Source organism: Triticum dicoccoides, chromosome 7B (genome assembly GCF_002162155.2).
Source record: "Triticum dicoccoides isolate Atlit2015 ecotype Zavitan chromosome 7B, WEW_v2.0, whole genome shotgun sequence".
NCBI classification, from domain to species: Eukaryota; Viridiplantae; Streptophyta; class Magnoliopsida; order Poales; family Poaceae; genus Triticum; species Triticum dicoccoides.
In genome coordinates this window covers 38,406,481-38,418,869 of record NC_041393.1, presented here as the reverse complement: position 1 = coordinate 38,418,869, position 12,389 = coordinate 38,406,481, and the positions used below count along the sequence as shown (strand labels likewise).

General features: G+C 42.6%; 1 protein-coding gene across 1 annotated transcript; it reads left to right on the top strand.

The window, feature by feature from the left end:
- The first annotated feature begins 8,617 nt into the window (after window positions 1–8,617).
- Window positions 8,618–11,404, top strand: LOC119339895. Its single transcript, XM_037611793.1, has 3 exons — window positions 8,618–9,166; window positions 9,272–9,911; window positions 10,933–11,404. The coding sequence occupies exons 1-3, from the start codon at window positions 8,804–8,806 to the stop codon at window positions 11,196–11,198; spliced, it is 1,269 nt and encodes a 422-aa protein (XP_037467690.1). The 5' UTR covers window positions 8,618–8,803; the 3' UTR covers window positions 11,199–11,404.
- The last annotated feature ends 985 nt before the right edge of the window (window positions 11,405–12,389 follow it).

Below are 12,389 nucleotides of genomic sequence, written 5' to 3'. Positions count from 1 at the left end.
ATGTAAACTAGTACAAATGAAAAATGTAGCAGATTCTTGCTGTGAGCTGGTGATTGTGTTTTCAGTTTGTGCTGTTTTGAGCGTTGGCCACGGAGTTTGTAACGTACTCCCTCCGTTTCTTTTTACTCCGCATATAAGATTTGGTCAAAATCAAACTACACAAAGTTTTACCAAATTTACATAAAAAATTTGAACATCTACAGTACTAAAACTATATAGTATGAAAATATGTTTCATGGTGCATCTGAATATATTTATTTCATATTGTGAATGTTTATATTTTTTAATATAAAGATAGTCAAACTCTATAATGCTTGACTTTGACCAAACCTTATATGCGGACTAAAAAGAAACGGAGGGAGTATGAACAAAGTTCAGGTTTTATCCAACAGCACTACATCTACATGTAAACTAGTTTTTTTTTTGCACATTGTGTTTTTTTTTACTCGAACGACAGTGCTCTGCCTTTTCATTTAAGATTAGGAATGTACTGATGTACATAAGGCCTTGTACAATGGGAGATGCTTAGGGAGGTGTTTAGAAAAATAAACCGGGTTTTTTTGAAGCATCGGTGCCTATTTCTATAGGAGAGACGCGTTAAGCGTCTATCCTGTACAAATAAGCACCGGTGCTTAAAGGAAGTCCTGGTTTATTTCTCTAAGCACCTCTCCTAAGCACCTCCCACTGTACAAGGCCTAAGAGTGAGCAGTTGTCCAGAGAACGCTGCCTGTACAAAAAAAAGGGGGAATTACAGCGTTACTCTCAGGAAATCTAAGTCAGCTTTTATCAGAGAAACCATGCCGTCCGCTGAGGTAGACTTGGCGTTGAAGACCCTCCTGTTCCTCTCATTCCAAATGTGCCAAGCAAAATATTACGTTGTTTTCAGGTTTTGCACAGAAGATGCTTTCTTTTTCTTTTGTTGTTTTGTTTTAGCAATATGAGATTGTTGATCTGCCGGAACGGTTGCAGTACCTGTGACATGGTGCTTAACTGCTTCAGTGTTACCATCTGCGCCGCGCTTACGATTCATCTGGTATCAAGTATCAACACGGATTTGGTGGTTCTTGATGCTGAGTTGAGCACTTTGAGTTTAGCTGTTTTTAACTTCAAGTTTCAGTCCAACAAAAAACATCCCCCTCTCTAATCTTCTTCTTTTAGTTATGTCTTATGTGCAATAGCAGCTTCGTCTGCTTTCCAGGATTTGCGTGTGTTAATTGGATGGACATAATAAAGGATGCACAGAGGTCAGATGTGTATATTCTTCTAGCAATAGAAGTCATTCTATTCTTTTTTTCGCTCAATCAAAATAATTTAGTTCATTGTAGGAAATTCATCTGTCATGCTCTCCACAGAGCATAGGCTAAAATTCTCTTCAGTATGCGTTCTCCAGTTAGTAAGCTTTCTTGTGCTGCAATTTTTTAGTCAAATTCAGTCTCCCATTCAACAGTTCACTTACCTTCTAATGCATTTACTACTGTTGAAGTTAAATATATCATGTCATAATAGTGTGCTCCCGCGCGCCTCACTGCTTCCTCTCGCCGGCCGGATCCAGTGCATCGAGGCCATCTGCGCCCGCCGCCGCCGAGCTGCACCGCCGTGTCTACGGGGTCCGGCCGCGCGTGTGCAGACAAGGTGCTCGGCATAATGTCTACTCCCTCTGTTTCAAAATAAGTGTCTCAAGTTTAGTACAACTTTATACTAGCTCTACCTCTAGTACAAAGTTGAGACAGTTATTTTGACGGAGGGAGTACAAGGAAGAGAGAAGTGTGTGCATGCTGATGGGTAAGCCCTAATGAGTGAAGACTATTCAACGCACTCATGTGGCGATTTTTTTGCCAAGTCAGCTCCTTACTATCGGCCCCACCTGTCAGGAAAGTGCTCAAACGGACCAAATCCTTCAATTAGTATTTTCTACAAAAGAATTATAGAAAACGCGGTGACTTTTGAAGAAAATTAGCGACTACGTGATTTTGTGCAAACCTAACCTCAAATGTGATAGTTTTGTGCAATTAACTGGCAGATGTTGCATACGTTCTATGTATGTTTGTATAATCATACTTATGCCTATCCCAATTATATGGGCTAACCTTATGTTTTTATAATCATGATACAACCTTTGCATCTGCTTTGCCTGTTGTAATTTGGTTAGCACAAAATAATGTGTTAAGGTGTTAGTGATGGTCATTAACGCAACGTTACTAGCCATTGTCCACGTCTCTTTTCTTTGAACAGAAATTCTAATTTCTATTTAACTAGTTGTTAGTGCATATGATCATGGTACAACTGAAGGAAAAGATTTTCAACCTTCTTGTGGGCACCATACATCAAAAGTGCCTTTCTTTTCATCAAGCTTCTTCACTGCAAAAAAGTTAGCACTCTTTCCTTGCTAATAAACATCCTACAGGTTCTTAAAGATCAACCTCTTTGCTTATGAATCAGTCACTTCTCCTTTCTTCAGGACTTCCACCCGGCTTCGACATCATCATTTGATGGTTTATTTAGGTGTGGTGCTGATGATGTGGCTTTGATATTATTTGTTTGCTATTGTTAGCCTATACAGAGGATATTTTTTAGATTCATTTAACCTATCTTGCGATGTACAAAATATAATGGATACATCTGCTAGGCTAGCAATAGCACTTATCCTCGTGTGTTTTAACTTGAGTCTCTTTTGGTTTCAGCATGAAAAGCTGGTGAATGAGAAATTGCACAGCCAACACACTATTAAGGTTGCATGAAAATCTCGAGGCTCGTGAGTTGCTTGACATCGACTCGTCTTTTGGCTAAAAAAATGAGCTGAGTATGAGCACTTTATGTAGCTCGGTCGAGAAATGAGCGGATCTTGAGCCAACACTTGCTCGCTCATTTTTAATTCCAATAATATGATTATATTAAATAATCCTATATATCTATTATGTGAAAATAGAAAATAATTCATGAGAACCACCACTCGTGAATATCATAGAGGAAATAGCATAGGAAAGTAAGTGCACAAGTCCATGAAATCCACGAAGTAAACGCAAAAGGTGACAGAATCTTCAGGCAGCGGTATTACCACTCCTATGTCCGATAGTACCGTTGTGCCAGAGAGTGGTAGTACCAGTCCTGAGACTGGCAGTACCGCTTGCCTATACAGCGGGCACTTCCGATCTAGGGCGAGCACTATAACTACGTGAATCAAAAGTCACATATACAACATTGGGGCTTCTAATCCAGTGAATACTACGTCTAAGAATGACCTCCTCCGCATAGTTTGGCCAAAAAAATTGAATCCCACTTGCATTGCCCTAGAAATCTTAGGGTTCTAAGATAGAAACCCAGAGAGAATGGAATGGGGCAATACCGAAAACCAGGGAGGAGATCGAGGATGGGAGTGATCCCAGGGAGCCGATCCGGTGAAGGAGCGATGGATCCGGGGCGAGGGAGGTCTCCCCGGTGCAGTTCATGCAGCGGACGGACGAGAATTTTATGCTGGGGGCATGGGGAAGTGAGGGGGAAAAGATATCCCTCTGCCTCGCCCCATATATATAAACCAGATCTTGCAGACCGGTACTACCACCTATATAAGCGGTAGTACCACTCTTGGTATAAACTAGAGCTTCTGTTGATACTATTGACCCACGGAGGTACAGTAGTACTGCTTATTCCTCACGGTAGTACCACCCTTAGTACTCCCGGACATCCCAGCGGTAGTACCTCTTGCCACCAACAAAAAAAATCTAGATGAATTTTCTGAATAAGGAACCTGTGCAATAAGAATAGTAAGATGGCTAAGATGAGTACGGCTTGAGATGGAGACATTGTTACCAAAAAGATACGGTAATATGCACTAAAAATTGCAAGATGCAAAGGTGAAAACCAAATTTTAAGTGTTTTTACAGTTATAGCATATAGATGATTAAAGTCTAATATTTCAAATGAGGACCAAATAAAACCAACTCCCCAAAAGGGAAGGTCGGTGGCCGAAGCCATCATGTTTGAGTGTTTGGTCTAGTGCAATAAAGATATATCTTGAGCCCAATAACTAATATTCTTCATTGAAGCACATTTTGACACAAAGTGACTATAGTGGATGATTTTTATATTTGCGCATAATAAGAAGAATGTGAGTTCATGGATTGAACAACACCCCTATGTCCATGCCTACACCTAAACAATATAAATATTGAGACATGGGAGGGTGTGCACAATCTTATACCACATTACCGGAATAAATGATATTTAGCTCATGTCTTACTCTCTTAATCTTGCTTCATCTAGAGGCTTTGTGAAAATATCCGCTAGTTGCTTCCTGAAGCCTACATAAGATAGCTCAGTATCCCCACGGTTCACGTATCCCGAATAGAAGTGGTGAAGAATCTCAATATGCTTTGTCTTGGTATGTTGCAAGGGATTCTAGGTGATCTTGAATGCACTTTTGTTGGCACATAAAAGAGGCACTTGGTCACAAATGACAGTGAAATCCTTTAAAGTTTGCCTCATCCATAGCAATTGGGCACAACAACTTGCGGCGGCGATGTACTCCGCTTCAGTGATGGAGATAGACACACATTTTTGCTTCTTGTAACACCAACTCACCAAGGACCTACGAAGAAATTGGCAACCGACGGAAGTTGAATTCCTCTCCACTTCGTCTCTGCCCGATCTGAATCCGACTAGCCAATAAGATCAAAACTTGCTCCTTTAGGGCACCATAAACCAAAATTTAGGGTATGAGCCAAATATTGAAAGACTCTCCTGACCGCCACTAAGTGGCTTTCTTTTGGTGCAAATTGAAATCTTGCACACATGACCACAGTAAATAGAATATCTGGTCTAGTTGCACAAAGGTAAATCAAAGATCCAATCATAGAACGACACACCTTTTGATCCACCGCTTTACCATTGAGATCAAGGTCAAGTTGGCTTGTGGTTGGCATATGTGTCTTTGCCCCTTTCAAGTCCTCCATCTTAAACCTCCTGAGCATGTCTTGGGTATATTTGACTTGGTTGATGAAGGTTCCTCCTCTTAATTGCTTCATTTAAAATCCAAGAAGAAGTCCAACTCTCTTATCATAGACATCTCAAATTTCTCAACCATTAGCTTAGCAAACTCACCATTAAAAGCTTTGTTAACCGAACCAAAGATAATATCATCAACATATTATTGGCATCTGAACAAATCCCCTTTAACCCTCTTAGTAAAAAGAGTGACCGATTTGCAAAAATTCAAACTCACGATCTTCTAACAACTCGATAAGGTGCTCATACCAATCTCGTGGTGATTGCTTGAGGCCATAGAGCGCCTTATCAAGTTAATAGACATGATTGGGGAACTTGGGATCCTTGAACCCCAGAGGTTGTTTGACATATACCAATTCATTTAGGGAACCATTAAGAAATGCACTCTTCACATCCATTTGTTGCAACTCAAAGTTATGGTGCAATACATATGCAAGAAACATGTGAATAGATTCATCGCGAGCAATGGGAGCGAAAGTTTCACCGTAATCGACACCTTTGACTTGGGTGAAACCTTGAGCCACCAATCCTGCCTTGTTGCGAACCGCTTGACCATGAGTGTCTTGCTTGTTCTTGAATATCCAATTGGTCAATATAAAATTATGATTCTCCTTTGGCCTTCCAAGTAATGACCATACCGAACCCAGAAACCATAAAAACCGTAAAATTGGTTTGATTCAGTTTATTTGTGGTATAGTTTTTCGGTTCGGTTTTAAAATGCACATAATGAGATAGCCTCACCGGCCGGCCACCAGTCCGGTCTTTAAAGATATATCATCAGGTTGCTTTATCGGGGGTATTAATAGGGTGCTTGATTGCTTAAGTGCTCAAATCTCGTGTCGTGAATGCCTAAATATTCATTTTTGGTTCCTGAGAGTGCAACTAATCCCCGGGTGGTTTTGGTAATTAATAACAGCATATAGGTAATTGATCTAATGCTCATTGATAATAGATTTCAGATGATTGGCATGGCAAGGACTAGTGATTGTGGACCCCTCAAAATGTGAAGGACAAGGATTGGCAAAGCTCCAAGACTCTATATTTTTGGTTAAGTGATCCAAGTTCACATTGAGTCCATAGGAAAGCCAATACTATTGAAAGGGGGTGAGGTTTTGATCATGACTCAATTGCTCAAGTGCTTAGTGATATTTCTCCAAAATCCTCAACCACTTCTCCACATCACATATCCAAAACCCTAAAAGTCCATCTTGGTCCCACCGAAATCTTCCAATCCGGACCCACCGAGATGACCCCATACATTTCCACATGCCAAACCCTAACATTTCGGTACAACCGATATGGATCTCGGTCCCACCGAGATGGCCTGACCAAGTTTCTGTAGTGAACTTGTTTCATTTCGAATTACTGAGTTGAAACGATCGGAACTACCGAAATGAAGTCTTGACCTAGCCATTGCACTTCGGTCACACCGAGTCGTTCATTTCGGTCTCACTGAAAAAACTAACGGTCAAGTATTTTGCACTAATCGGTCTCACTGAGATTTTCATATCAGTGTCACCGAGCTGGGTCAAATACTTGTAATGGTTGGATTTTGGTGCTTCCTATATATACCCCTCCACTACCACCTACTCTCAAGAGAGAGCCATCAGAACGAACCACTACTTTCATTACTCATTTTATGAGAGAGAACCACCTACTCATTTGTTGAGAACAAGAGATTCTAATCCAACCATTTGAACCTTGATTTCTACCCTTTCCCAAGTTTCTTTCCATTCAATCCCCTCTTCTACCAAAGCCAAATCTATGAGAGAGTGATTGAGTGTTGGGGAGACTATCATTCGAAGCACAAGAGTAAGGAGTTCATCATCAACAACACCATCTATTACCGTTTGGAGAGTGGTGTCTCCTAGATTCGCTAGGTGTCACTTGGGAGCCTCTAAGAGATTATGGAGTTGAACCAACGAGTTTGTAAGGGCAAGGATATCGTCTACTTCGTGAAGATCTACCTGAGTGAGGCTAGTCCTTCGTGGGCGTAAGCCATGATGGAATAGACAAGGTTGTTTCTTCATGGACCCTTCGTGAGTGGAGCCCTCCATGGAGTCGCACAACCATTACCCTCTGTGGGTTGAAGTCTCTGTGAACGTGGATGTATGATGGCACCACCTATCAGAACCACAACAAAAATCATCATGGCTTCATTGCGTTTGATCTCTCTGATCCCTCCTTTACGTTCATATGCAAAGTCTTTACTTTCCGTTGTTCAACTCTTAGACTTGCATGTGTAGGGTGTACTTGACTTGGTACAATTGCTAAAAATTGCCTACCACTAAAATTGGGAAAATGATAAGTTTTTATTTGGTCAAGTAGCCTAATCGCCCCGCCCTCTCTAGGCATATTTCCGATCCTGCAGTTCCATAACAGATGACCAAGATAACTCGTGAACGTCCAGCTGGGTGCGAAAAATTCGTCCTCAAAAGAAGAACCCCGAGCAGAAATTCCGTGAGCATAGATAGGCATTACGGTGTCACCGTTCTTTCACCTTTAAAACCCACTTGCAAACCACACAAACCAAAAAACCCTTGCCCCTCCATTTTTAGTAAACTTTGGCTTAAATGTGATTCATATTTGGCAAAATCGTCTTCGACGGGTTATCCAATAGACATTTTTGTAGTAGTGTTAGTCGAAGTTCGATTAATAAGGGTCTTCCACCAAAATAATTGCTTATGTTTCTTCTATAATATTCAATTCCTGGTGTGGAAATGTTAGCCTCATAACCTAATGTCCACTCGAAGTATTTTATTGTGATCTATGTATTGGATCCATATCTTATGGTGGCCTCGTCATTCCTTGGCTACTAGACATCTCTCGCGTGGCTTCCATGGTAAACGTGATGGAAAAAAAGAAGCAACGGTTGAATCGGTGAAAACCGGAACTCATAGTCTCACCGGTCGACCGCCGGTCCGGTTTTTAAAACTATTTTATTGGGTTGCCGGATCGGGGCTACTAATAGGGTGGCTTGATTGCTCAGGTGCTCGAATCTTAAGTCGTAAATGCCTAAATATTATATTTTTTGTCGGATGCATAACTGATGATCAAGATAACTTAAGAGGGTGGCTTGGTTGCTTAAGTGCTCAAATCTTCGGTCGTAAATGCCTAAATATTATATTTGTTGTTGGATGGGTAACAGATGATCAAGATAGCGGTGGCTTGATTGCTTAAGTGCTCAAATCTTCGACCGTAAATGCCTAAATATAATATATATGTTGTCGGATGCGTAACAAGATGATCAAGATAACTATTTGGCTTGATTTCTGAAGTTCTCGAATCTTAATCGTAAATGCCTAAATATTATATTTGTTATCGGATGCGTAGGATGATCAAAGATAACTATTTAGCTCAATCGCTTAAGTGCTCAAATCTTAAGTCGTAAATGCCTAATATTATATTTGTTGTCAGATACGTAACAGACGATGAAGGTAACTATGACTTTGCTTAAATGCTGAAATTTTAAGTCATAAATACCTAAATATTATATTTGTTGTCGGATGCGTAACAGATGATCAAGATAAGTCGTGAACGTCCAGCTGGACATGGAAAATCCATGCTTAAAAAGGGAACCCCAAACAGAAATACGGTGAGCATAGTAGCCACTACGGTGTCACCGTTCTTTCGCCTTCAAAAACCACTTGCAAACCACACAACCCGAAAACCCCTGCCCCTCCATTTTTAGCAAACTTTGGCTTAAATCTACCCTCCTGCGCCCCCTTCCTCCCCACTCCCTGCCACCTTCCCCAAACAAACAACCGTATCTTTCTACCTCCGTCCTTCCCTGGCGCCGCCTATGGCGACATCACTGGAGGAGGAGCAGGCTGCGGCGGCGGCGGCGGCAGACAATCTTGATGAGGAGGTGGAGCAGAGGGAAGAGGGCGAGGAGGAGGCCACACCGGTGGTGCTGAAGAAGGGGCCGTGGACGACGGCGGAAGACGCCTTGCTGGTGAACCACGTGCGGCAGCACGGCGAGGGCAACTGGAACGCCGTGCAGCGCATCACCGGGCTCCTGCGCTGCGGCAAGAGCTGCCGGCTGCGCTGGACCAACCACCTCCGCCCCAACCTCAAGAAGGGCGCCTTCTCGCCGGACGAGGAGCTCCTCGTCGCGCAGCTCCACGCCCAGCTCGGCAACAAGTGGGCCCGCATGGCCACCCATGTAAGCATCAGCATTTCTCAATCCTACTCTTTTCAGTCTCCAACTCTCCATTAATGGCAGATTTGTCGAATTTGACTCTTGATGCTTGTGCTCGTACGTCCATAGCTCCCGGGAAGGACGGACAACGAGATCAAGAACTACTGGAACACGAGGGCGAAGCGGAGGCAGCGCGCCGGTCTGCCCATGTACCCGCCGGAGGTGCAGCTCCAGCTCGCGATCACCAAGCGCTGCCGGTACACCGACTTCTCGCCCCCGCAGCAATCAGCGGGAACCAATGTCCTGGATGCCACCGATGCGGGGTATACCAGCGCCCGCCCGCCGCCGCTCGACCTTGCCGGTCAGCTCGCCATGGCCAACCGGCCGGTGCAGTTCCTCTCCCAGACGCCCTTCTCCGCGCCGTCTTCCCCGTGGGTGAAGCCGTCGTTCGCGCGCAACGCGCGCTTCTTCCAGTTTCCGCATTCATCGCCCGTGTCGCCGACGACGCCGGAGCTGTCGTTGGGCCACCGCCTGCCCGGCGGCGACCGGACCCGGTTCACTCCTCTCTCTCCGTCTCCGGGAGCCAAGGTGGAGCTCCCTTCGAACCAATTGCGCCCGGCGTCACCAGCCACCGCTACAGCCGACAACGGCGGCGGCTTGGGCGAGGATCAGCAGAACCTCGAGGCGATGCTGCAGGAGCTGCATGATGCCATCAAGATCGAGCCGCCGAAGCACGTGAGCGGCCACGCCGAGCAGAACGGCGCCAGTGGTGAGTGGTGCTGTCGCGCGTGAAGCATTTCTCACACTTTCCATTCCTCGGAAGCATCCGAACCTTTTTTAATTTGTTGCTTTGTTGGAGAAGAGAACAAAAAACAAGGTCATGATTATGATGTGAAGCATAGATTAGCAGACGAAAACCTTTTTGTCCGGGCTTCCAAATTCTCTATTTGTTTATCCTAAAAAAACACTATATTTGTTTTCTTGCCAAATTCTACCTACTTCTTGAAAAGCAAAACAAGACTAGCTAGATTATTCTAGAACTTTACAGTTCAGTTTGTTTTCATTAGGAAAATTATTTATGTTAAGGTAAATAAAGGATTTTCACCCTATGCACCATGTGTATTACTATTAGGAGTTGGGAAAAATCTGAAATAACCTTTTTGTTTTGATTGATAGTTTTAAGGTTAGTACACAAGTGCAGGCTGCAGGTACTACTTTTGATAGTACATAGGATATATATATATATATCTTTAGTTAGTCCTTGGAAGACAGTGACTACTTTTAATCTTTGTCCGATGATTACGTTTGCTTTATATATTTTGCCAAGTACTTTATTACCTTTATTATTTCCCTTTCCCTTTTTCCTTCTCCAATTGTACTGCTTTACTACACATACCTAATCCAATCCGATGCAGATTCATGCTCCTGTTTTGCTGTTTTATCATTGCTCGTTAGCTCCCGTAGCAACACGTCATGTTACTTCTATATAATTCACAAATTAACATAACCAATCAATCAATGTAAACGTGATCATATCTAGCTAGCACTACTTTCAGGAGATTTACTAGACAGGCTCATGATCGATCTTGCTAGCTTTGGTAGTGCAGGACAGAATCAAATCGGCAGTATTAATTAATTTGAACACCTCAGCTTCCAACTAGCACGGAATATATAATCCATTAGGGAAGAAATGATTAACATTGTGTTTTCTTTTTGAGGAAATTGATTACATTGTGTTACTAGCTTGATAGATCATGGCTTGTTTTTCTAACTAGTTCAGCTTCATCCAGGTGGCAACAAATCGGAGGGCGAACTACTCAAAGATGATGATGACATCGGCACACTGTTCGACATGATTATACCGAAGGGCTTCTCGATGACGGAGCCCGCACCACCGACCGTGGGGCCCAACCACTCTGGCGGCTCGATCTCGCAACATGGCAGCGACGACCACAACGTCAACCTCAGTGTGGATCATCTCCCGGTCATGTCATCGGAGCAGGACTGGGTCCTCGATGGGGCCTGCCAGTGGAACAACATGTCCGGCATCTGCTGACAAAGATCGATCTACCTCACATCATAATCAAACTCGAGGTGTTCTATATATGGTGATCTTGACAAGCAAAACTATTATGAGGGGTCTGTTTTGATGCAACCTTTTTTGATGTCTTTAAGTACCTTTATTTCTTTTGATCGAAATGGAGGTTAAACCTTGTGCCTCTGCGGGCGAGACATACAACTTTCTTTATTAAAGAGTTTAAATAATCATCCAAAAAGTTAGATCCAAAGGCCCAGACACAACTGCACGATCAAAAGTTGTTTACGCGGATCATGGAGCAAGATGTTCCATGTCATTTGACTTCCTTTCGGTCATGATGACCCGAAATAAGCCATTGCGTACAGTTCAACCAAATTTTCACAAGGATCTTCAATACTTATCGAATTTTTGTCCGTGGAAGAAAAACAGCTAAGACTTTTTATGTCTAAACCGACATTATGAGTTCAAGTGTCTCCGAGTTGAAACATGTGTAGGGATAAGAAATAAAAATTAGAAGAAACGCCTAACACATTCAACTTTGGCGTGGACTCTATGCCATTTTTCTTCTTCGAAAAATGACGATTTTATGAACTCGTAATGTAACATCAAAGAGATACAAAGCATAATAAGCATAGCCTGCTGCCACACATACGCACGCACACGAACCTGCAATTCTCATAGTCTCGGCTACGAATTAAGACTGGTGTAGTTTAATTAATTGAACATGCAAGAGCATCCATGAAAAGTTAACATCACACACGCATAATTAGCATCAACTGCAGTTCAAAGAAGAATATGCGCTACAGTTTGTGCACACGAGTTAACTGAAACATAGTCTAGTAAAAGAACCTTTTTTAAAAGAAAAGAAAACTTTTGGTGGCACAGGTCCAGCTGGAAACATGATAGTCGGCAAGCACATAATTAGCATCAGTTATGTACTCCCCCGTCCCATAGTGTAACAACATTTTTTGATACTATAGTAGTTTCAAAAAAGAAAAGGAAGAAGAACGGGCAGTTTTTAAAAGTTAAAAATGGTTGTATACGTTATTAAGAATGGACAGTTTGTGCACACGAGTTGATGGAAACTCTTGGGTGGTACTATTCCTGGTGAAAATATGCTTAGTCCTTAACTCTTTAGTATCCCTTTAATTTTCAGGTGTGGCTCAATCAGAGTGGTTTGGTACGTAGTTCATCGTAAAAAAAGAAGAA

Bases quoted from the DNA above. Each gene is read 5' to 3' on its own strand.
- LOC119339895 (XM_037611793.1), top strand. From the start codon at position 8,804: ATGGCGACATCACTGGAGGAGGAGCAGGCTGCGGCGGCGGCGGCGGCA. The intron at 9,167-9,271 runs GTAAGCATCAGC...GTACGTCCATAG, and splicing joins GGGCCCGCATGGCCACCCAT to CTCCCGGGAAGGACGGACAA. The intron at 9,912-10,932 runs GTGAGTGGTGCT...AGCTTCATCCAG, and splicing joins CGAGCAGAACGGCGCCAGTG to GTGGCAACAAATCGGAGGGC.